General features: G+C 48.5%; 7 protein-coding genes across 7 annotated transcripts; 4 read left to right on the forward strand and 3 right to left on the reverse strand.

Moving 5' to 3' along the window:
* Positions 1 to 462: 462 nt before the first annotated feature.
* Positions 463 to 1,368, forward strand: BJ212DRAFT_1446918 (ubiquitin-conjugating enzyme; the record flags this gene model as incomplete). Its single annotated transcript, XM_041338317.1, has 6 exons — positions 463 to 535; positions 597 to 623; positions 685 to 756; positions 1,004 to 1,144; positions 1,201 to 1,262; positions 1,318 to 1,368. 6 exons carry the CDS (start codon positions 463 to 465, stop codon positions 1,366 to 1,368), a joined length of 426 nt encoding a protein of 141 aa, XP_041193017.1.
* BJ212DRAFT_187543 (L-gulonolactone D-arabinono-1,4-lactone oxidase) lies at positions 1,343 to 3,526 on the reverse strand. The gene is made up of 5 exons (XM_041342584.1): positions 2,959 to 3,526; positions 2,340 to 2,819; positions 2,101 to 2,289; positions 1,841 to 2,052; positions 1,343 to 1,792 (listed from the first exon to the last, which is right to left on the reverse strand). The coding sequence occupies exons 1-5, from the start codon at positions 3,256 to 3,258 to the stop codon at positions 1,516 to 1,518; spliced, it is 1,458 nt and encodes a 485-aa protein (XP_041193018.1). The 5' UTR covers positions 3,259 to 3,526; the 3' UTR covers positions 1,343 to 1,515.
* A 338-nt stretch (positions 3,527 to 3,864) lies between these two features.
* On the reverse strand, positions 3,865 to 7,252 carry BJ212DRAFT_1503097 (actin-like ATPase domain-containing protein). The gene is made up of 19 exons (XM_041341592.1): positions 6,876 to 7,252; positions 6,447 to 6,822; positions 6,377 to 6,396; positions 6,139 to 6,320; positions 6,014 to 6,086; positions 5,863 to 5,965; positions 5,664 to 5,808; positions 5,509 to 5,611; positions 5,222 to 5,453; positions 5,039 to 5,169; positions 4,876 to 4,983; positions 4,671 to 4,811; positions 4,529 to 4,617; positions 4,436 to 4,477; positions 4,359 to 4,382; positions 4,280 to 4,302; positions 4,167 to 4,231; positions 4,010 to 4,113; positions 3,865 to 3,962 (listed from the first exon to the last, which is right to left on the reverse strand). The coding sequence occupies exons 1-19, from the start codon at positions 6,876 to 6,878 to the stop codon at positions 3,938 to 3,940; spliced, it is 1,989 nt and encodes a 662-aa protein (XP_041193019.1). The 5' UTR covers positions 6,879 to 7,252; the 3' UTR covers positions 3,865 to 3,937.
* Positions 7,253 to 8,443: 1,191 nt separating this feature from the next.
* BJ212DRAFT_187780 (uncharacterized protein) lies at positions 8,444 to 9,317 on the forward strand. The gene is made up of 5 exons (XM_041342585.1): positions 8,444 to 8,510; positions 8,564 to 8,763; positions 8,835 to 9,028; positions 9,093 to 9,146; positions 9,211 to 9,317. The coding sequence occupies exons 2-3, from the start codon at positions 8,584 to 8,586 to the stop codon at positions 8,967 to 8,969; spliced, it is 315 nt and encodes a 104-aa protein (XP_041193020.1). The 5' UTR covers positions 8,444 to 8,510; positions 8,564 to 8,583; the 3' UTR covers positions 8,970 to 9,028; positions 9,093 to 9,146; positions 9,211 to 9,317.
* Positions 9,318 to 9,930: 613 nt separating this feature from the next.
* Positions 9,931 to 12,602, reverse strand: BJ212DRAFT_1446922 (Noc2-domain-containing protein; the record flags this gene model as incomplete). Its single annotated transcript, XM_041338318.1, has 12 exons — positions 9,931 to 9,966; positions 10,016 to 10,601; positions 10,648 to 10,817; positions 10,877 to 11,065; positions 11,119 to 11,232; positions 11,347 to 11,533; positions 11,591 to 11,681; positions 11,738 to 11,843; positions 11,899 to 12,143; positions 12,190 to 12,280; positions 12,330 to 12,405; positions 12,463 to 12,602. The coding sequence occupies 12 exons, from the start codon at positions 12,600 to 12,602 to the stop codon at positions 9,931 to 9,933; spliced, it is 2,031 nt and encodes a 676-aa protein (XP_041193021.1).
* Positions 12,603 to 12,834: 232 nt separating this feature from the next.
* BJ212DRAFT_1587584 (MT-A70-domain-containing protein) lies at positions 12,835 to 14,960 on the forward strand. Its single transcript, XM_041342411.1, has 5 exons — positions 12,835 to 13,229; positions 13,347 to 13,456; positions 13,477 to 13,691; positions 13,749 to 13,860; positions 13,966 to 14,960. The coding sequence occupies exons 1-5, from the start codon at positions 12,877 to 12,879 to the stop codon at positions 14,799 to 14,801; spliced, it is 1,626 nt and encodes a 541-aa protein (XP_041193022.1). The 5' UTR covers positions 12,835 to 12,876; the 3' UTR covers positions 14,802 to 14,960.
* Positions 14,961 to 19,838: 4,878 nt separating this feature from the next.
* BJ212DRAFT_1354394 (uncharacterized protein) lies at positions 19,839 to 22,345 on the forward strand. Its single transcript, XM_041335627.1, has 6 exons — positions 19,839 to 20,576; positions 20,642 to 21,036; positions 21,096 to 21,291; positions 21,377 to 21,520; positions 21,580 to 21,683; positions 21,753 to 22,345. Exons 1-6 carry the CDS (start codon positions 19,892 to 19,894, stop codon positions 21,846 to 21,848), a joined length of 1,620 nt encoding a protein of 539 aa, XP_041193023.1. The 5' UTR covers positions 19,839 to 19,891; the 3' UTR covers positions 21,849 to 22,345.
* Positions 22,346 to 22,883: the final 538 nt, after the last annotated feature.

Here is a 22,883-nt window from a genome sequence, read left to right on the forward strand (position 1 = left end):
GCTCCAAGTCAACTCTAGTTTGTGGTCATTGCACTGTCACGAACTTCTAGCCAATCACGTTTCCAATGAGCAGTTCCGTGACATCCTTTACTAGTTCTGGGCAGGTGAGTCTTCAGAAGGAAGTGACTCGAAAGGATATCATTACGTTGCCTGTATAGATTCCTTCTGGTAGAAGTTTGATGAAGAGCGCTGTGAAGAACGGAGTGCGCACATGAAGAATAGTGTGACGAGTGGGTTAAAATGTGTTCATGCGCGTGAAATTATACGAGAAGAGACCGTTGTTGAAATTTGAAACGTTGAAGCCCAGGCCTTGGGCTGATTGTGCATTACGTATACCGGTTGTGTCGAATATTACCATTTGTGTCAAATAGTATAAGCGCTCAAGTCACTATACGTGGTCTACGGTAGACTCGGTACCAACATCTTCCATCTCTTATCCGACATTCACTTGAATTTCTCACCATGAATACAAAGGGCAGTAGTGCAACTGCACTACGACGATTAATGACAGAGTACAAGCAATTGACCTCAGGAGGTTGATACTTTGGCGTCTTATGAATGATACAGTTGACACTCACTGGGTTCCAACTTTCCAGGCTCGCCCGACGGGATGTTCACCGCAGGTACATATATCAACAACAGCATCGATATATCATTGACATAATCCCGCAATTTGACTTCTAGGGCCAATCTCAGAGTCGGACTTCTTCACTTGGGAAGCGCTTATCTGTGGTCCAAAAGACACACCATTTGTAGGTTTTTCCGCGACCTTTCGCAAGGCGTACTAGATCATGTAATTGGCATTTCAGGAGGGTGGCGTCTTTGTCGCCAAGCTCACTTTTGTAAGATCACATGTCATGTCGCAAATGTAACTCAAGTGATGGGCCATAGCCACAGGACTATCCACTATCGCCTTTCAAGATGAAATTCGACCCTCCTTATTCCATCCGAACAGTGAAGTCATCTGCTTAATGTATTTGATCACCGTACTGATGGTACGCAGTTTATCCGGATGGGAACGTCTGCATATCGATCCTCCACACTCCCGGGGATGACCCTACCATGTATGAACAAGCATCTGAAAGATGGAGCCCCGTGCAGAGCGTTGAGAAGGTGATCTTGAGTGTTATTTCCATGCTTGCCGGTACGTTCACCGGATCTGATCCTCATTCTGGCCTTCTCTTGAACTTCACTTGATAGAACCAAATCTGGAGAGTGGCGCTAACATCGACTGTTGCAAATTGTATCGGGAGAACAAACTAGTGAGCGCTGAATTCACATCATGACATATCTCATAAACATAACCCTTTCACATAGGAATATGAAAGGCTGGTCAGCGAGTCGATTAGGCAACAACTAGGTGTATGAGTAACGTGATATGTAACACTAGAATATAATACGTTGCCAGCACGTTCCATGGATGCAGTAATTCGCCGAACTAATCTACTTGGAATAGGTTATACGAGATGACGAGCCTTATTGTAAGTGTGACGGAACTGAAAACTTGTTGTAATATCATTGTGAAGGGGCATGACGCTTGAAAACTCTGTTGTGGTATCCTGGGCCCGTCTTGCCAAATATGTGGCGTTCTACATACTCATTGCGAAACATCCCACGAGGGTCGACCGACACAAGTACACGGGTGAAGTCGTCGAATCGAGGATACAATGTGCGAAGTGTTTCTGGGCGGAGGTGATGTGCCTTGGCCCAATGAGGACGGCCGCCGTGACGGCACAAAATGGCTTCGAAACGCTCGAACAGCAGTCTGTACGGGACCTCGAACCCGTAGGGTCTTTGGCAAGTCTCAGCAAGTGCAGAAAAGATAAAATAAGAGACGCACTTAAACTGGACAATCCCAATCCAACAAGTCCTCTGTCCGTTGCTGGGACTCAGCCAGATATCGTCACTGTCAGAGAATCGAACTTCGATGGGGAAATGGGGGCGGAGACCATTAGGGTCAGAGAATTCGCGCATTAACCAATCATGCAAATCATGAAGACAGGCTTTCGTATTTTCGTAGGGGATAGCCCATTCGGTAGTGTGCTGCGGGTACTACAATGGAGTCAGTAACGTGGGACGAAGAAAAAATGCTTTACCCACTCTGCATTCCATGTTAAAGATACGGAAGCTATCATCGATCGCGATTACTTTGGTGCTGACCAGCCATGATGCAAAACGACCGATAAAGATGTTCAATGGCAAGATGAATCTTGCCACAAAAAGTAGAAATTGCACCACGTGAAAACCGATCAATGAATGCCAGAGCCAGCTTCCCGCTGGTTTGGGTGGCTGGAGGGGATTACGTTGGAAGTGTAGATAAGCTGAGCACAGGAACTCACCTCTACGGTACGATCGGCAGAACTAACTCGCATGGTATCCGCAGCTGGAAACCACCAGAACCGAACATGCTCAGAGGCAGTGACGAGGCTGTCCAAGCTTCGCACACATTCATGAAACTGGATTGTTTGTTGGACCTCTTTGAGGCGAAATGCGGGCTCCACTTCAAGGGTAACCGTCAAGATAAGGCCCGTGCTGCCCAATCCGCATATTGATGCTGTGAATAGATCGGGCCTCTCTTGGCGAGAACAGAACACGCGAGATCCATCCGCGAGCAACAATGACAGTCCCATGACATGCGTAGAAATAACGCCATAGTTGATGCCTGTTCCGTGGGTAGCGGTCGTGACGATACCGCCCAATGTCTGGTCGGAAATCGAGCCGACATTAATCATGGCAAGACCATGGACTGCGAGTTCGGCATGGAGTGCATCAAGTGTAATTCCGGCCTGAGCGACGATATATCTTTTATCTGCATGGATCTGAACAATTCAACATCAGCATTAATATTACGCGCTTACGTGCTAATGATAAACCAATGATGAATGGCCAGAACATTTCCGCCAGTGGGTCGGGGATTTGAAACAAAGTTTAACCGAATGAGTCTAAAATTATGCTTACCTCCAAAAGCCGGTCGAGCTTGGTGGTGCGTAGCATGTAGCCAGTGGTACAGGCGAGGTCACTGGGACTATGACCGACTCCGACAGCTCGGACCACTCTGCCTTCACGCCGCGCGAGCTCGAGAATGAGCTCACACTGAAGTTCCGTTGCCGGCTCGAAAATTGCGAGTGGGGAACAAGTGAATGTCCGACTCCAATTGGTGAACTTGGCATTGGAAGGGACTGTTATTGGGTGAAGTAGGTCATAAAGCTGGGGGAGAGAAATAGAGGAAAGGTGAAGCATCGATGTCGGCGTCGACATTGCGAGGACAAATGGCGAGGAGATTGGCCATGCATTGCAAAGGCTTTATAAGTTTTTGGGTACGACTCATATGTCAACCCGATCCTCTGTAAGACAGGTCGGGGAACTCCGATGATAAACGGATATGACCGGATGTCGCAGAGTGTGGACGAGAGTGGAGGTAACGCTCGAAGGCAATGTAGGCACCAGGTCACATAATCCGAGATCGGGTTTTAGGATCTCCTCACCCACAGGCTATTACACTTGCGGCCAAATCGGAGGATTCTGATGCCCCCGTGGCAGAAAACGTGTGAGACCAGTCCCCGGATCTGACATGGACAGATAAAGCTGCTTGATCATCGACGACATACCTGCGAATTCAATCACCGCCTCAGGATCGGCCGTGAATCCCACATGGCTGTCAATATAGAGGCACCTCCTTGATAGTTTTACAGCAAACCACACTACTACATTTCCGTTGTCGTTGCGTTGGCAAATTTTTTGCCGCTCTCCCACGGGAATTCGACTCTTCCGTTCCAGCTTTATGTCACCCCCAGGAACACATCATAAACATTAATAATACTCTGGCTCAAGCAAAAGTCTTACTTGCAGTCACCATGCCAATCAATTGAGGAAATCAAACACAACTCGACTCCATTCCTGCCCCTCGTAGAACAAAACACCCCGCACCTCCGCACTATCAATCTCCAGACCAAGTTCGAATTCTGCGAACAAAGATCAGCTCAAGTCTTTCAAAAGCAACTACAACCACAAGCCTGTGAAGAACCCATTTGGCTGCGGTATGCTGGCATTCTGTTGAAATGTGGGCAGAGAACTTAGATTAACAGTCCATCTACACAGCTCCACCGTTTCGCCCTTCATAAAGTATAGGTCAGTGATACGCTGAAAATATCCGTGACGCCACATACTTCATCAGTGTATCGCATCATCTTGTCCGAGTCGGAAGTATACAACACCGCTACGAAGATACAATCTGCGTATCTATCAGTATCATGATGATCAACGTAGAGCTGCATCGCACCCTGTCCATCCTGCGAGAATTTGCTGCATTTGCAAGTTAAACTAAAGTCCAGCTGTGCCAATTTAATTGGGGCACTTACCAAAATTTCGTCCTCAATATTTGGCTTGAACAAGACAAGGTCAACAAGAGATCACTCTGAAGCAGATCGTCAGTTACCCTTTTCGCAGAATAGCACCCTTCATGACCAAGTATTGCAAGCTAGGTCCGGTAATCAATACATTACGCCGGAGAGCCATGAACCGTCATTACCGGTTGTCACAAATAGGAATGTTCGCATTATTCTCTTTGATATATGCAGGGCGTTTGGCCCAGTCCTCTGGTTCCGCGGGAAGCTTCACCTGGGCACACAATCAGAACAGGCTAATAAAGAGTCTAAAGTGTGAACACCCACTTTCATAATGTAGGACCGTGGAGCGATCACAGTGGATACAATTGATTTGCGAGAAAGTCCGTACAGTGCGGCACCTCGCACTGTAGCCGTGTCGGCGTCAGAAGGGCGAGCGATGACTTTGATTCTCCCCGAAAATTGCGCCTGTCCCACGAGGGTGTGTAAGAACTAATCAGTCGTCCATGACACTTCACTCGTGTAAACTCACCTCGACTCGTCTAATGAGGTATTCGCTCCCAGCGAAGCCTCCCACGAGAAGCAGGGCGTCGATACGCTGCTCTACCTTCTTCGACTGTTCTTCGATCATTTCGAGTACCTGTCAAAATACCATGACCCTAGCGAAAATAGCAAAATTTCACGACAAAATTTACCTGGTTTACAACGGGATCAAAGACCTCTCGGCGAATGAGATTCCCTGGAATCGCGAGTTCTCCATTAATCAGTCCAACAGAAGAATCGTGGGGATCCTGCACATTGAAACATGTGAAGTTGAAGTATGTATCTGCAGATAGTGCGTATAAGCGTGAGAATCCGAGGGTAAGAATTTCGATAACCATCGTCACCCTCGCCCCTAAATGCAAGCTTATCGGTTTGGCTGAAAGAATGCATAAAATAGGCGAGACTAGCGGCGTCCAAATGAGCAGGATGGTCAGCTAAAAGAGTTTTCACGAGTTCTCGGAATCGCAAATCGAGGAAAAGGGAACCGCAATTGGCTCCAGATCGAGCACACATCTCGGCGATCTCGAGGTTAGACATTTGCCCAATAATTTTGTAGACGGCGAGGTCCTGTTGCCGCAGAATGCATCAGGTGCGTGAAACAATTCATCAGAAGAAAACGTACGACTGTACCACCACCGGCGTCACATATCATAAAATTCTGGTTGGGCTTGAGCTTGTGCAGGTCCGTAAGTCTGGCGCAGTGGACAGCTGCAGCCTCTGGTTCGCTGAAAATAAGTGAGCTGAATGAAGGGGGGGAGCACACAAAAGATATCGTACGTGATAATACGCAGCCTGTCGCGCCAGTTACCATCACCTGCATGAGCCGATTGCACGAGGCCTGCGGCAATGGCAGCTTCGCGCATCATGTCGCATCCTTTAGCGTCCCAGGCTGCCGGGCACGTCACGAGCACATCAGCCGTGTCTAAAAGAACAACGGATAAATTAGGGTATCCATATCTTTGATGTGGTCACTGACTGAGATCTGCGACAGCACCAATGTCACGGGTAATTTGTTCTTTAGCGTACTCCCACAGACACGATAAGAAGTCGATAATGAGATCCATTGCTGTTTTACCAGGCTAGAATACCGTAAATTTGATGCCATAAGATGAGGGGATGACACAAACAGGTAATTGGGGTAGTCGAGGGTCAATCGCACTTTCATCACGAAGAGCACGTGGTTCGAGAAAAAGCTTGAACCTTGAATGAAGTATCTGAATCAGATAATTTTGGCCCATTATAAAATCCCCACCATTCACATCGCGTAGTACCGGGCATGGAACTGGCGTTCTTCGCTTCTAGTCCCCAAGCAAGAACTTGACCATGTTCATCGTATAGCAAGCACGTGGGCACCTTGCGGAAAGTTTCAAAAGATCCGGGCCAATGAAGAATTTGCTGTATCTTCCCGGACGCAATTCGAGACGAGGCATATGCCTATTCGCGATGAAAACCGTGAGCTGCAAAGCCTTCATTGAATCATCTTAACTCACGACACCAGAAAAGGTAGTCCCTGAATTCAAGTCAGGACAAGACTTTGCCAGAAACAATGTGAGTACTCACCGAAGTCAATAGAAATCGACATTTTCCCCTCGTTTGAAGGTGCCGGATCAATCCTAGCTGAAACTACTGCAGTGGATATAGAGGGTGTGACATTGTTGTTCCTTGGTGGAACATGGACGGGGTCAGGGTGCAAGAGAGGCGGAAAGAACCCAGTAGAAATTGACGGTCCTGAAGAAACATACGTAGCTGGGGGTGGTGTCAATGGTACTCCTGGAAGGTTTGGACTCAAAGGAGCTGAATAAGTCGGGCCTGGGGGAGGTGGTGAGGGCGTGTGAATCCAAGGAGTGTTATCGATCGACCGGTTGTTCTGGTGAAAGCTTTGTGGAGGTGGAGAAGGCCCAGGAGGGATGAGCAATGATGGTTTCTCTGCAAATGGCTGTATGTGATGTTGAGCGCCTGGATGAGGACCAGGCTGCTGGCTAATGATACCATTGTTCACTGGTTGCACTCTGTTGGCATACTGAGTGTCAGGAGCACTGACTGACTCCCCACAGCAGCCCATGTTGAAAGCAGCGAAAAAAAGAGCGGAGCTAGGCAATAAGTATGTCTTACCTTCAACACGACAACTGGGCCTGGCGTGGCAGTGCAGGTGCCGACCAAGCGAACTGCAAGCGTCAAACTAGCGCCCACCTAAGCTCGTGACCACGAACAAGTCGAGCGGCGAAGTCCAGTCTTAGAGATGTACAAATGTTGATAGTGATGGGCGCGTTGACTCGAATTCAACTGGAGATTATGCTATTATGCCACCGAGTGTTGACGGCGACTTGATAGGCTACGACTCGGACACACGGTGCATTAGTAGCACTATACAGTAGGCTGAGTTACGCATGGGTCACGAGGACTTGAGTAGACTCATCCGAAACACTCAATGGGGCTTCTCACTTATGACCACTTGCCGCAGTGAAATATATTATTTAATATTTGTTGAGTATTGGTACTACGTCATCAACAAATGTAATCAAATTTATTCTCTTACCAATCTGATAAGACAGAATAACGAGCTCTCGCACATACATTATTTATGACTCCATATCTGTCGAAGGGACTTGCTTGGCTGCTACTTGTACCGGGGAAGAATACCTGATGGGCAAAAATCACGGTGATTGCAACGGTTCCTGTAGACGGAAGCCCGTAATCAGATGAGATCCGGAAAAGGCTATGACTCCGAGCATCCTCTCGAATCAGAGATAGACACCAGTGGGATTTTCCAGCACGGTAGCTGCCACAAACCCAAGTCAGGCCCCAGGCTGGTGTCTATATCATCAGCGCTGTCGTCCACTGTGAGTACGGATTATCAATACTGATAGGTTGGTTGTCGATGACGATCTTTTGGTAATAATGCAATCGGCTAACCTGTGTGACCGTCCGTGAATGGGAATTGCCCCCTCACGAGAACAAGTAAGAAACCACAGGGTGATTTCTGCGCCACTTATGTACGAGGCATGACATGATGTGTCAGTGAATCTTGTGCGTCTTGAGTGCAGACAGCCGAATGGCCCACCATGATACCTCGCACAGAGGTGTCTGATTCCTTCCCTTTTAAGCGATAACCATTCGGGGAAATTCCAAGTATCTTGGTCTTCCTTTTCGTACAGGATGTGGGATATCCATGTCATAGTGGTTCCTCTTTTACGAGTCGCACGTTGTAGAATGGTGGCACAGGGTAGCACCGATTACTTCCACATGAGGTGTCTGCTCCTGTCATTACACTCCAAATGTGGTTGATCGCCCTGGATTGCTTTTCGTTACGTTTGCTGTGTGTCCGAAATCCGGCCGCGGATGCTGACCGGGAAGGGTTGGCAATAGCTCCAAATCGCTCCCGATCCTCAAGCGATGCGGCAGCCAGTAACTGTCAGTTACTGTTGGACGGGTTTAAAAATACCATAAACGATGAACCAAAACCCCTTTGAATGAACTTGGAGCTTCCCGCGAAGGTTTGCGAAGGTTTGCACAAGATTGAAGGTCCGATTCGGAGTGCCTAGTACGTTAGGTCGTAGGTTTGCGAAAAATTGATGTCGGTCCTCTTGTTGCAGTGCTAGTAAGTACAAAGGTCCAAGTCGAAAAGTATGTATTCACGCGACATGCCGGGACCATCTAATTGTCATGATCAACCCTAGATCTCAGAAGTTGAACTGCCATGGTTGCCTCCAAGGCGACACAAAAGCTGTCCAGTATCGCTTCATCATGGCCTGTTGATCCATTTCGTCCAAATATCCAACTCAAGAACTTCTTGAAATCCCTCTCTGCGCATCCTAAGCTAACCTCTGAGGCTGTCCAAGCAGCACAGCTACTGCGGGACAATGCCATACAGACAAGGGTGAGTGCAACCACATGTGTTCTCATGCATGATTAACGGACTATTGTCAAATCTACGCCTTCCGCATTCAGTACGCACTGTCAGCAAAAACACTTCAGCCGGCTTCTATGCCAAGGCACTATGAACGGCTTGTGGAAGGATATGAAAGAAGTGCAAGAGGTGCCGGGAGACCTTGGTGGAAGGTCTTCTTTGGAGTATGGAAATAGTCATGAGATATCAACCCCTTTGTGACCTCTCGTTTCCGCTGAACTGCAGTTGTCCTCGCGTGAGTTTTTTCTACTGTTCCGCGCTTGGTGGAGCGGAAGGCTTGTCACTCACTAGAAGCTCAGAGTATGTATAGAAAGGGCCTTACATGATATCTTAATCTGAGAATAGATGCCAAGGTCTGCACGATACCGAATCAGCATTCCAAGTTCTGATGTCCTCGGATCCATCCGATCCATCCAGGCTTAGACTTATATATCTCCATCACTTTGCCATAATTTTATGGTGAAACTTCTGGCTGTCGTTATATTTGGCGCTAACAATTCCGCTTCGCGACTTTGTAGACTCAGATATTTCAAATTCACCTCATTAAATAAACCCCATGTGATCCATGTCTCCTGAGAGTCCAAAGGGATATGTAACCAACGAACCTCCCGCTTCATCGCGGACAAATCTGTGGCAAGTCAACCTAAGCTAAATCGGGGTCATGCAACCGCATGCTCTGTTGTGTAGAACAGCGCCAGCTTGTCGTTCCAGAAGGTCATAGCGCGGAACAGAACGCTGTAACATCAATTCGGTCCTCGCCGGATCTCATAATTCAAAAACATTGAAACGAGGCACAGCGCGATCGACGAAAGACGGCTGATACCGCTCACGTTAAGACAGTTATTTTCCATGGAAGGATGAAATTGGGTATGTATTGTGCAAGCATTGTGGAGGTGGAGAGCGTCCCGGAAATTAAAACGCGGAACGAAACGCTGACGGTGACTTCGGTCCTCGCCGAATGCCTTTGAAAAGAAGTGAAGAACGATCATTGTTCCGCGGACAGAGGCTCAATACTATTCCTCTCGCGTTCTGGGAGGACCCAATTGGGGAAGCGGCCCCTTGATTATCATTCCATTCGGCGTCTTGTGTCAAAATAATTAACGGCAGGTAGGCAGGCTGCAAGATGCCCGTACCAATCTAGTCTTCTAAGATCTCATCCTCGCCTTTGTTGGCCTGTGACGACATCAGGAGTATCCACACCAGGGCAAAGAGATACACGTACCTTATCGATCATCCTCTTGCGCTTTTCCCTACTCTTTCGTTGCACTTTGAGGTACTTTCCCAGGGGTGACTCCTCTATCTCCACGTTGGCCTCCCACTGTTCGACCTCATCCATTTTTCCTGGGCCGAAATTGATGCCTGAGCGTGACTGGTCTATCCATTTTGCACAGTCTTCCACTCGCTCTAGAAGGCCCTTTACCATTCCGGCTTCCTTTCCTAGCTCCTTGCAATTTTTGAGTGTTCGGCGGAGTGTGACAATGATGGGCACGATCAGTTCAGGGAATGCAACGCTTCCATGTACTGGGCCGCTGCCAAGCCACTCCGCGAGAAGGAATACCGTTTCCTCCACAAGCCCCGCTGCATATACCCGTGTCCTAACGTACTGTGCCGGAGCACGTATATGCGTTTCCATGTCGAAAGGGCGCAGCGTGGATGACTTGGGCTTGCCAGATGCCGTGAGGGTAGATGAAATTATAGGAAGGAGATAAGGTGTTAGCGGTACGTAAATACGTGTGTGTCGAGTCAGATGCAGCATCGAGCGTGCGATGTGTAAGTGGAATGGATACGACCGTGAATTCGAAATGAGCCTGCGAAGGAGATAAGCACAAGAAAAACCATACGTGGAAAACGTACTTGATTGCACCCAGACTGACCTGCACGAGTGGGTAGATCAGTGGCCTTAGCTCGCTCTCCTGCCCCCCTCGTTTGGCTTCCGCATGTGCATCGCACGCGCGGCCCAGCACAAGTGCCCAGAAGTCGACGCAATGCGCGTACTGCCAGTTGTAAACCTGTTTGTATGCCTCCTGAAGGTGATACAAGACGTCAGATCTGCCGCCCAAGCTACCCACGAGGATTTACTTACTTTTGTTTTTGTCTTCATGCCCCCACGCAGGAGTATTGCAAGCTGGCGTATGTACCCAAATGCATGCGGGTATGTTGCTCCATGGTCTACACAAAACAATTCGCATGCGGAGTTCTTCATGAGCGTAATGGATGGTAGTCGATAGGTGCTCGTAGACTTGCACGCACGCACGAGCGCCAAGTAAGTGCTCTGTAAGGTTGGTCTGCACCAGGAGAAGTAGCAGGCATCAAAGTCTCGCGTACCTTGAGCACAAGATCCACGATAGAGTCATCAGTGGAAGACGCAAGTTGACGGATAGCGAGAAACGCAGCTATCCGTACGTCATCTTCACCTGTGGACCACAATTCTAGACATTTCTGTGTCGGGGTCAGCCTCATCAAAGACGAATAGAAGGGCGAAAAGGCAAAACAGAAGACAAGTACTGTCGTAATGAAGGATTTTAAGCAGGAACACAGTAGACTTGGACTCGCCTTTAAGTACGTTTTGACGGCCTTACGGCTAGAGACGACGTAAGGGAGGATCTTTGCGCTCTCTGTGAGCGCGAGTCGTAATGTCTCCGGGTCGGTGAGCTGAGGGATGAGGTGAACCACATTGTTGAAGTAAGACAGAGTGAGTTTTTGCAGCGCTTTTTGCTTTGCAGATTGTGAAGGTTGTTTACTGATGGTAGACGGAATATTTCAGGGCAAGACCATATGGAAAGATCGAAGGACACACAATTTACCGTTCGGAAGTGTTTTATATGGGATGTGATGGGCTAGGACAATTGGCGTATACCGCAGGGAGGTCGTTACAAGCTTTGTATACACTGTCGGAAAAACCAATTCGGCTACAAATTGCGATACACGAGGATGCGATGCTCACCTGCGGCATTGTCAATTCGCCATAAAAGAACCTGGTCGTCTTCATTCATATGCACTGCAGAGCGGAACGCAATGAGCAGTTTGCGGAGGGCTCGCAGGGAACGATGCTGTGACCATCGGGTCAGCAGTGCACGTATGATGAAAGAAAGATATATAATTCACCTCAAGGAGGGCTTTTTGCCAGGTTTTGAGAATGGTAGTAGTAAGAATAGGTAGCTCCTCTCCCATTTCTTCTTCTTCATTATCGTCTCCGTCCATGACATCATCTTCGTCATCCATTTCATCGCGGCCCTCTTGAGTGGTAGTAAACTCGAGAAGCTCGCGATCATTCTCCTGTAGATATTTGTAGAACTCAGGGTCCTTCTCCGCGAGTTGTGCGAGCTCAAGCATGTGACTTGTGCCATGATCTACAACAGCGTAAGCAAAGCATATAAGAATCGTGTAGGCACTCACCCTCAAGATCATCTACAGACGCAAAGGACTGGTCGTCTGCTACGTCTTCCTCATCTTCGTCTGTATCCAACTCATCGCCTCCAGCATCATCCTGCGCGTATCAGAATTGCACTGAGTGAAGAAAATAATAACGGTCCTACCTCATCTTCCTCCGCATCATTGTCATCATCCATAAACTCTGCTCCGAGCAAGTCCTCGACAGTCATTTTCTTCGCACTGGAGTAGGATTCTCAGTATTCAGACAAAAGATGAGATGGCAATTAATCAACTGACTCTTTCCCTGCTTTTTTAGATACTCCCTTAACCTCTTTTTCATCATCGTCGTCGTCTTGTTCACTACCCTCCGCTTCAGTAACGGCCGGTTGCTTTCCCTTTCCGTGTGCCCCACGTCTCCCTTGAATTTTCTTCTGCATCTGCTGGTGCTTCTTCCGCGAGCTGAATTGCCTGCTTCAATTTGCCACTCGCCGCGAATTTGCGGCTAGACTTGGCCGCCTTCCCCATGGTTTCAAAGAAAGTAGTTATTCGACTTTCGAAACGTAGTACTGTAGGGAAAACAGACAGAGGAGCATGGGACGTAGCACTGCAGAAAATATTAATATGATCCGAATCAAATATACTAAAAGAGGCAAGTCTCCAAAGACAGACACAAGGCTTGGACCAACCACCATACACTCACTGTCAACAGTCATGACAGAAATTAACTCCATACCGGCAGCAGTATCGAGCACGACGGATGTACTGAACTCTGCAAACAGTCTGCTCACGTCCCATCGGGAGCTACTCACATACGTGCGCAATTCACAACGGGCACATCGACGTCAGCTTCGTGCTCTCGCAATTGCACCCAACGATCTGGTAAATTTCCCATTAATTGATTCTCCTGCACCATCACCGCTGCATTCCCCACCGTCATCACCCCAACTTGCTCCTCGTACCCGCCCACAACGCCAAGATCTCCATCCTGCAAAACGCGCGAGGGTCGCCCGCTACGCAAATTATGTCCCAGAAGAAGAAACGATCCGCAATGACTACTCGCAGCGGTACGTCGACAGCGGTGAGTGGCCGCAAAATCGGGTTCTCGGTGCGGAGCCTTCCCGCCGTTTTGAGGAGTGCGTCCGCTACCTGCTGCTTTGCATCTGACCTCATGTTAATTGCAGATACCCAAAGCAGCAGCGCTTGCTCAGCCTGAAAAAGGAGTCTGTTGACGCGCATGCTACACCTCCATTTTTCCTTCCTTTTCTCACCTCTCTTCATTACATCCCCAAAAGTTCGACGTCATCCTTCTAGACCCCCCGTTCTCCTCATCTTTTGGCTGGGACGATCTTCAAGCTCTTCCTGTGCCTTCTCTCGCGGCCGACCCTTCATTTGTATTCATGTGGGTAGGTAGTGGCGCAGGAGAAGGTCTCGAACGTGGTCGCGAGGTCCTTGCTAAGTGGGGCTACCGCAGGTGTGAGGATGTTGTATGGGTAAAAACCAACAATACGACCAATCGCGGGCCAGGGGTACGCATCACAGCTACCCGGTACCTATCTATCTGTAAACTAACGCTATTTACATAGACAGATCCACCTACTACTTCTCTTCTGACCCGCACAAAACAGCATTGCCTCATGGGTATTCGCGGTACGGTACGTCGCTCGACTGACAGCTGGTTTGTTCACTGCAACATTGGTGAGCCCATTTTGTACTTGCGGTTCTTATCATTTTATTGTCCACACTCGTTCATGATGTATACATCATGCCCTCTGGAGAACTAGACACTAATTTAGTTCGCAGATACTGACGTCATCATCTGGGAAGGTGATACCGCCGACCCAATGCGCAAACCACCCGAAATGTATACCCTTATAGAAAATTTCTGTCTCGGCACCCGCCGTCTTGAGCTTTTTGGGCGAGCACGCTCGTCCCTCCGCCGCGGGTGGGTCACAGTGCTGACTGCAAGCGATGGGGCTAAAGTAGGGGAGCATGCGCGGACTACAGAAGGCGATGCCGTGCACCCATGGAGCAAGGATTCATGGGAGGAAGCGACTCGACACCTGACTTCACTCGCAGGGGGGAAGTGTGTCGTGCCAAATTCACAGGAAATTGACGCTCTCCGCCCTAAATCCCCTATGCGTTCTGGTAATTCAGGTGTGAGTGGCGGAGTTGGGGTCGCCATCAGTGGTGGCGTAGGCGTGGGTGTAGGGAGTGCTGGGGTGGGCATGAATGCGGTAAATATGAACGCCGACCCCAACATGAACATTCAACATTCCCGTCGTCCGCCTTCCCAAAATCAAATGATGGTATCTCCAATGATGGGGATGGGGATGCCGATGGACATGGGCATGGGCATCGGGAACATGATGGGGATGGGAATGGGAAACATGGGCATGATGGGGATAGGGAACATGGGAGTAATGGGAATGGGAGACATGCCTGGTGCTGCATTCCAATGGGTAGGGGATGGTGATCGAATTTGGGAGGATGGAATGATGGCTGGTATGGGCATGGGGAATACGGGAATGGGGGTAGGAGGTCCGGGTATGGGGATGGGGATGGGAAACTCGAGGATGGGTATGGGCGGCATGGGGATGCATGGGCAGTGGGGTCAAGGGTACGACGGATTCCAGTGAGAGCCAATCTTGTACGTGTAGTGTAGAGTTATGCAGGTTACTGGACGTGCACATACAGACTGTATCATACTTTGCATCCGTCGGCGCCTCTATTTATTTACATACTGTAGTGGATGTATTCATCTATGTAATCTTATTGAGAATATTCTGCAACATCACGCAGTATATTATGGTATGTGCAATGGGTTTAGTGGATGTCAGGTATGAGCCGGTATCTGACTACCTCTCCCACCCGTGTTTGGAGATTGACTTCACGACTTCACGAATCCGACGTACGAGGCTTATCATAACAATTGTTCTCCACGCCAGTGGCGATGTCACTATACAGGCATTCCCAAAACTCTAGCCTAGAGAGTATAGAACACCTGAGCATGAAAGCAATGAGGTCCACGATGTGCGCAAGATCAACAGGCCGACGAACTGCAGAAGAACTTCCGATGGCGTACGATGGCGCATGATTCATTTGCGAGAGACTGTTGGCCCGTGCGGACACTGATTTGAATATAACAAGGCGACCAAGGGTGCGGAAACATCACTAACGGATGAATGCCCCCGCGACAACAAGGGCTGTGCCGAAAAGGGAGGGTAAAATAATTGTCTTGAGCCCTTTGAAGCGGATCGACCGCGTGTTGTGCTACGCTGTGAACTGTTTGGGGGTCCGTCAGGTGAGAGGCAGTGATAGCGATTTCTGCGGAAAAAAATAGTCCAAAAAATAGCCTGATGAAACATGTCTACCAGACGGTTGTGAATAACCCACAACCAGTTACCTTTGTATTCGGGACCGTGTATTTCACCTGTTGGATCATAATCGACTAATTAAGTGTTTCGTGACCTCGAGGGTTACCCAAAGAGACGTGGAGGGTGCGTGCATCATAGCATTTTGAGGGGGGACTCCCCACGAGCAACTTTCGACCTTTTGCAGTTGATTTGATCCGATTCCGTGCGAATGCACCGTTGTAGCCAGGGATCGAAGTAGATCGCAGTGGAGATGTTTGATCTAGGCACCAACTGTCAGTACCAGAAAAGTCAGTGTCGAAATAAGAATATAAGATAACGCGTTTGTACCGCTTTACCCCCATGATAAGAGGTACCGGAGGTTCAGTTGTGCGTTCCAATGAGACGATTGAGTGGTTTAAGCTACCTGAAGCGTTGCCGATAGACGGCCTGGTAAGACTCGATTTGCCTTCAAGGGAAAAGATGAGTGAGATAACGATGAGGTTGTATTTAGACGCGTATACGGTGTGCGTAGCGCTCAACTCATGGTTCCGCACCCTCGCTATTTACAGCTCAGTTATTAAAATATCTCGAAGCACTTATCTCCGTTTGCCTAGAGTGACAGCACGTTCTAGCACATCTCAGCACGTTCATGGCAGAGCCGCTATCAGCTCGCTAAGTTTATGTGCATGTGTCAATTTTTGATCAGTTAACGACACGGAATCTGATGCAGACGTACCTTCCCTTCTGGGGTAGCTACTGATAGTATTGAAATAGACCCAAGGTCCGATCACAAGGCCTACGACCCTACGATGAGATTTTCACCTACATATTGCTTCGGCCAGTGCTTGTGTCAGATTCATGGGAGATCATAGGTCCATTTGGTAAGTAAGAGTGGCTTATCGCCTTCACAGAATTCGACAGGAGCGCAGAAATAAACGCACCTGTGTTTGGTGACCGCCGATGTTATCAGGGCGCCGCGTTCGTAGGCCCGGTTGACTGTTACAGTTCGATTTTTAACTTCATCCAAATGACGATCCTAATTCGCAACGTGATCTTCTTAACTTGGGTGCATCTAAGAAAAAATGCACCCATGAAGTTAAATATGGACCCAATTTGACTCGGAGAGGGACGAGGGAGGTTGCAATGTGCGGAAGTGAAAGGCACTTTGGTGGTGAGTCACCAGTAGTCCAGTAGTGCTAGTACACGTCCCTTGGCCTTTGCACTATGATACACCCTTGCTAGCTGAGGACGACTTTGGTATGCATGTAGCCTGCTCTAGGCAAGCCTTGCGACAATTGTGACAAGGGCCGCCATCCCCGACTCCCACATTAGTGGAGGACTCGTCCGGCAAATTGCGTTTTATCGATTGGTCTGGTAGTAAACCATTGCAAACTGTACTGTAGCCCACTCAAGGACTTGTCCCTCTATTCACCTTTATTCCAGCGACCAATCGGAGGGTCTTAACACAGCCGTATTCGCTATCTGTTTTATAATGTGTGCCGAATAAATGGATTAATGCAGAGCTCGAAAGTTCTGCTCGACGAGACGTTGAAAACTGCATGCGGTGAGTTCACCATCTTTATTCAAAGAGATGGGTATCGGCACCGCGTTCATCCTCGTCCGGAAAATGCCAGTTAATATCTTGCCCTCCCACGTTAGCTCGAGGACCTGTATCAACTCCCGCCATACACATGTCTTTCACTGTCTGATGACTGTAGGGAGTTAGCTATGAACTGTCGTCTGGTTTCAAGGCAGACAGTGAAAGTCGTGCGTGCACACAGCAAAGAAATGCAAGTCATTAGTAGCTGGCAAAAATATGGCCAAGTCTTAGATCCACTACCGTCCCCGATCACTAACAATTTAGCAAGTCAGGAAACCAAAAGCCAGGAAGACTAATTTCCAACCATGTCAGTGAGAGTGAGGCCAGTAGATGCAATGGGAGGGCTCTTGTCAAATACGATCGGTTTCCCATCTCCCAAAACCTCTGTTGAATACACTTGTGTTCTGGTCTTTTCGGTCACAATCATTTGACACCTTAGAAGCTTGTCAAATTGTCTGTGCCTGCCATTTAGTTCTCGCTGAGTCCCTTTTTCCGTTATGCATGGCTCGGTAGGCCACTCCTGTATGGTGTCTCGAGCTTTCCGTTATGAGGTATCCTAGAGTTTCACATTGACCTCTCTGTTAACATCTCCGTCCGGTACCTGGGTTTTGCTACGGGAATCAAAAGTAAACAATCGTTTGTTCTTCCTCGGCATCGATATAAAACAGGAGTGTACGCAAACATCAGGCCAATATGACTTGGTCTACCACTTTCAATTCTTCCAGCCTCGCTGAAGCCTCATCGATGGACACTCCTTTGGACTCATCCAATGCGACCGAGAATAACTTGAAAGCTAAGGGTGGGGAGGTTACACCATTTTCCTGACCGTCAGACTCACTCTGTCCTTAGCTTGTATACACTGCTCCGTCCTCCGGCCCCTTTAAATATTTTGTGTTTAGTAGTGAATCCCAACAGTTTTAGTCGGCCTGTCGAGAATACATGGTTGGCACGTACACACCTTGGGGATATATCTTATGTTTCTAAGATGACTCTCGCGAGACATGAGGGTGAATTATTTTTCGTGAACAGACTATCACATACAAAGGAGGTTTGGCAAAATGACTCGGCCTTGTTAAGATGGATCCCCGAGGATCTATACACTGCAAAAATGTTGCCAGCAGGTTTCAAACCAGCTCCAAGAGAACAGATTTGAACTCTGTTACGGTACCCCCTTGGCTAAGACCAGTTAGATGAACCTCCGACAAAATCATCCATGAGTGAATGTTAAAGTGTGTTCAGAGAGAAAACCAACCTGTCGTCTGGCAGGTTTCAAACTTGCGCAGCCCAAGGGAAACAGATTTGGATTCTGTTCCAGTAACCACTTGGCTAAGACCAGTTAAGATAAGCTTCTGAGGAAGTCGTCCATGAGTGAATGTCGAGGTGTGTTCTGATAGAAAAAACCACATGCTCGGCAGGTTTCGAACCTGCCCATTGCAGGAGGAACAGATTGTGATTCTGTCGCGTTACCCACTTCGGCCAGGATGAAGTTCAGAAGAACCTTTGAGGAACTGTCAATGAGTTAATGTCGAGGTGTGTTCCGAGAGCAAAAAAACAGTTGTCAGCAGGTTTCAAACTTGCACAGTCCAGGAGAAACAGATGTTAATCCTGATGGGGTAACCACTTGGCTAAAACCAGTTAGGACGAGCCTCCATCTATGAGTCAATATCGAGGTGTGTTCCGATAGAAATAAAAAAATTGTTGTCGACAGGTTTCAAACCTGCACAGTCGAAGAGAAACAGATTTGACTCTGGGAACCACTTGGCGAAGACCAGTGAAGATGCAGCTCTGAGGAACTATCCATGAGTAAATCTTCAAGGCGTGTTCTGACAGGGAAAAAAATCTTCTTGTCAAAAGTCGGACAAATCCTCGTTCCGTTGCTGTAACTAAGACCAGTCAAGATGAACTTCCGAGGAAACCGTCCATGAAAGAATCTTCAAGGCTCGTTGCGATGGAAAAAAAATCTGTTGTCAGAAGGTTTCGAACCTGCACAGTCCAAGGGAAAGAGATTTTGATTCTGTTGTGGTAACCACTTGGCGAAGACTAGATAAATGCACCTCTGAGGAAATTATCCATGAGTGAATTGTCAAGGTGTATTGGGAGAGAAAGTTTCGAACCTGTGCAGTCCAAGAGAGACAGAGTTCGATTCCGTTGTGGTAATTGCCTTGGCCAGGATGCTCCCCAAGTTGAGATGCAAGTTTGAACCTCCGAAGAACTGTCTGAGTGAATGTCAAGGTGTGATAAGACGATTTGTCGGCAGGTTTCGGATCTGCAACAGAAGATTTCCGGCCTGTTACGCTTACCACTTGGCTTAGCAAGACTGTTCCTTGAAGATGTTGGTCGTCTGTAGCACGAGCCGAAGAACATTATGCATTGACAGTAGAACCACATAGAATTAGCAGCCATTTGCCATCGCAAAATGAAAGAAAAAGGCTGGTTTGCGTTTAATTCGATGGACACAAAACATGCCAGGAACAAGCGAGTCGGGGGTTGGCGCCGGCGCCGTAGTGTACTCTTAGGGAGATTTGTGCATACTTGTGGCCTCGAAATACAATGTTTTGAATCACTTCAACGGTGATCAGCACGCATGCACAGCTTGATCGCAGTAGTATTCCGAGTCTCACCTAGTAGCGTGTAATTTCAGTTAGTGCATGAAACTACACATACAAGTTGTCTATGAGTCATGATGGTAAAATGTTACTACTTACTCCCTTTAGTAGGCGAGCAACCTGCAGCCAAATATATTCTCACGAGTTGATCACTTGTATACATCGCCATGGCACAGCGGGGACGGCAAAGGACCAATCCAGATGTTTCTGCGACATATTCAACGGCGGTGTCGACGCTTCTCTTCGCGCCAGTGGACGACGACGACAACGATACCATGAGCTCGCTCTCCCTTCATGATGATTCCCATTCGACAGCGCTGCGGCTTAGTAGCACCACTGGCAGTACCCATTCACCATATATACACCCAGCTCATCAGGCAACGGCCTCAACGTCCACGTTTAACGTTGGTGGACAACCAACAACTGTTGTTTCTGCCGTGAACACCCCAACGGCGGGCTCTACATCAACTAGTACACCAACCCCGACAATGCCTGGTACTCCTCGCACCACCTCCTCTCGAAAACCTTCCTCTTTACGCCACTCATCCACTGCGGTTCCCGCTGAATCCATCACCTCCTCCATCAAACGGCGTGCCTCCTCTCCGTCTGCCAAGGAAGGTAAATACCCTCCAAAAAACCCACAGCATGTTCGCGCTACCCCACGTCTGCCGCACTCCGACGATCCCCCTGCACCTGCAACCGCACCGTACTGGTCACGAGCTCCAATTCATGGCATGCTTCCCATGCGTGCGTTCAGGGCTCATACGGTCACGCTTGTAGACCATGTTGCATGGTTGTTCGGAGGATGTGATGATAAGGGCTGTTGGAAGGATGTGTACTGTTTTGATACCGGTTAGTCACTCTTCTTTCTGATTCATGTTTTATCTGTGAGGTGCTGATGGAATCACGGTCTTCAGACACAATGCACTGGTCACATCCTGACACCCTTGGTGACGTACCACCACCCTGCCGCGCCCATACTGCTACTCTCGTCGACCGTAAAATTGTGGTTTTCGGTGGGGGCCAAGGCCCAGTGTACTACGACAGCACGTATATATTTGACACTACTACGCGTTCCTGGTTCTGTCCCTTATTTCCTCACTCCCAATCCCCGTCGCAGAATGCTGAATCGGGCCATGAGTTGCAATCGCAGAATCCTCCGGATAGGCCTCTCCACCCAGCACCGCGTCGTGCCCACACCGCCGTCCTCTACAATGGTAAAATCTACGTCTTTGGGGGAGGAAACGGCCTCACAGCCCTCAATGATTTATGGACGCTTGATGTCTCTCGACTAGATCCCACCTCACAATCTGTGTGTAGTTTCTTAATTTAATAATTAGCGTCCTCACATTACTAAGTGTATCTAAACAGACGTACTCGTACGGGGGTGGTTCATTTGGCGGTTCAGGCGCAAGCGGTGGGCTTCGCTGGTCCCTCGTCGAAACACAGGGTGAGCCCCCAGTACCGAGAGGATACCACACTGCCAATTTGGTAGGGAATGTGATGATTGTGGTCGGAGGGAGCGATGGTAGAGAATGTTTTTCAGATGTATGGTGTTTACATCTTGGTGGGTCATTCATATAATATTTTGGGCCCTGCATTGCGTCTGTTCTTTCTTTCAGTCCTGACTATCAAGCTTGTTTTCCTGACAGACACTCTCGTTTGGACCCGTCTTAATCTCCCCCTCTCTCACCGACGGCTTTCGCATACCTCTACGCAAGTTGGAAGCTGCCTCTTCATCGTGGGCGGACATGATGGCGGGGCGTATAGAGACGAAATTGTTTTGTTTAACCTTGGTGAGCACACGCCTATGGTTTCAAACTTTGATGCAAAACGAACTGACACTTGAGCACAGTGAACCTCCAATACGAACCACGAACGGTGAAAGGTAAACCCCCTTCCGCGCGCGGATACCACGCGACGATCCTTGCAGATAGCAGATTGTTCGTCTTTGGAGGGGTGAGTCTTTAGTCGACTTTGTTCTTTCGAACCAGGATGTCTTACAAATGCTGACATCCGTCCGCACAGTTCAATGGTCACGACGTTTTCGACGATGTTCATGTCCTTGATCTTGCAGGCGCTGCATATTTACCACAGGTGATGAGCTTCCGGATTGATGTGTGAGCATCATACCTCATCGATTGGATGATATTTCCCTTCGGTCGTGTTGACCCGAGTGCTCACTAAAGGTCGGCGAGCACTTTCGCTTGCACTTGCTTTATTGTTGTGGTCGTTCGCTGAAGTAGAGGCTCTCCTTTCACAAGCACGGTGCTATTGATCTTTCAAAGCCATTGAAGTCCTCTTTTCTTACTCATACAGCATTATTCGTTCCTTTGAGGACCTTTCTCATTTCGTCGCTCCGCTTTCTCACTCACCATTATTAACCGACATCCTTGCACGTCTTTGCTACCTTGCAATCCCCAACTTCCAAGTTACCATTTACCAATTCATAGAGTACATATACCATCATTTGCAATTTGATTTTGATTCTTGTTTTCTTCTGATTCTAGCTACTGGCCTCCTTGAGTATTAGAAACGTGATGGGTCAACCACGCGAAGGGGCGCGACGGACGAGAGTGCAAAGTTGTTTGGAAATTAAACCACCGTACTTGATTTTTGCACTCATGACCTCCACTACTCCAACTACAGCTCTGAGGCCTCCTGTTCTCCTTGCAAAATCAGGGACAGCGCGCTGCCAGAAATCGACATCACCACCCATGGGCTTTATAGACGACCTTGCCATCTTAAACCTTTTGCCCAGGCCTACTTGCTCATCGGCATTGACCGGTTCTGGTGGACTTGCACTGACTGCTTATGCATCGTGAAATCAATTAAGAGATGACCTCCATCATGAACTAGAATTCTTCGTCTACCGCCGGTCCTTCCAGCTTCCAGGACTATACACAACCGACAGCAGCCAACACGATCGCTTACGTCAAATCGCTGGCCAAAAGTCGCTCTGGCCAGCTCTGCCCCCCCGGCCAGTCCATTCTTGCAGGGCCTCTGGAGTTTGGTAGTCCTTTGTGACATCTTTTGCCTTCATCCTTGACCCACACTCGACGCCATACATTCTGCATGACGGCCGTCCACATACAGTGGTAAATGGGTGCTTTGGTTTCGCTTCGATTCTGATCTCCCGGAAGCTGCTCTGTTTCTGTT

The sequence above is a fragment of the Suillus subaureus genome, assembly GCF_016647635.1.
Source record: "Suillus subaureus strain MN1 chromosome Unknown BJ212scaffold_16, whole genome shotgun sequence".
Lineage (NCBI taxonomy): Eukaryota > Fungi > Basidiomycota > Agaricomycetes > Boletales > Suillaceae > Suillus > Suillus subaureus.

Coding starts and splice junctions, on each gene's coding strand:
- BJ212DRAFT_187543 (XM_041342584.1), bottom strand. CDS start 3,258: ATGTCGACGCCGACATCGATGCTTCACCTTTCCTCTATTTCTCTCCCC. Junction 2,290..2,339: donor CTGCCGATCGTACCGTAGAG/GTGAGTTCCTGT, acceptor AATCCCCTCCAG/CCACCCAAACCAGCGGGAAG. Junction 2,053..2,100: donor TCTTTAACATGGAATGCAGA/GTGGGTAAAGCA, acceptor ACTCCATTGTAG/TACCCGCAGCACACTACCGA.
- BJ212DRAFT_1503097 (XM_041341592.1), bottom strand. Junction 5,454..5,508: donor ACGCCGGTGGTGGTACAGTC/GTACGTTTTCTT, acceptor CTGCGGCAACAG/GACCTCGCCGTCTACAAAAT. Junction 5,170..5,221: donor TAGGGGCGAGGGTGACGATG/GTTATCGAAATT, acceptor CACTATCTGCAG/ATACATACTTCAACTTCACA.
- BJ212DRAFT_187780 (XM_041342585.1), top strand. CDS start 8,584: ATGGTTGCCTCCAAGGCGACACAAAAGCTGTCCAGTATCGCTTCATCA. Junction 8,764..8,834: donor ACAATGCCATACAGACAAGG/GTGAGTGCAACC, acceptor TTCCGCATTCAG/TACGCACTGTCAGCAAAAAC.
- BJ212DRAFT_1587584 (XM_041342411.1), top strand. CDS start 12,877: ATGACAGAAATTAACTCCATACCGGCAGCAGTATCGAGCACGACGGAT. Junction 13,230..13,346: donor CGCAATGACTACTCGCAGCG/GTACGTCGACAG, acceptor TGTTAATTGCAG/ATACCCAAAGCAGCAGCGCT. Junction 13,861..13,965: donor GTTTGTTCACTGCAACATTG/GTGAGCCCATTT, acceptor TTTAGTTCGCAG/ATACTGACGTCATCATCTGG.
- BJ212DRAFT_1354394 (XM_041335627.1), top strand. CDS start 19,892: ATGGCACAGCGGGGACGGCAAAGGACCAATCCAGATGTTTCTGCGACA. Junction 21,037..21,095: donor TAGATCCCACCTCACAATCT/GTGTGTAGTTTC, acceptor GTATCTAAACAG/ACGTACTCGTACGGGGGTGG. Junction 21,521..21,579: donor AATTGTTTTGTTTAACCTTG/GTGAGCACACGC, acceptor ACTTGAGCACAG/TGAACCTCCAATACGAACCA.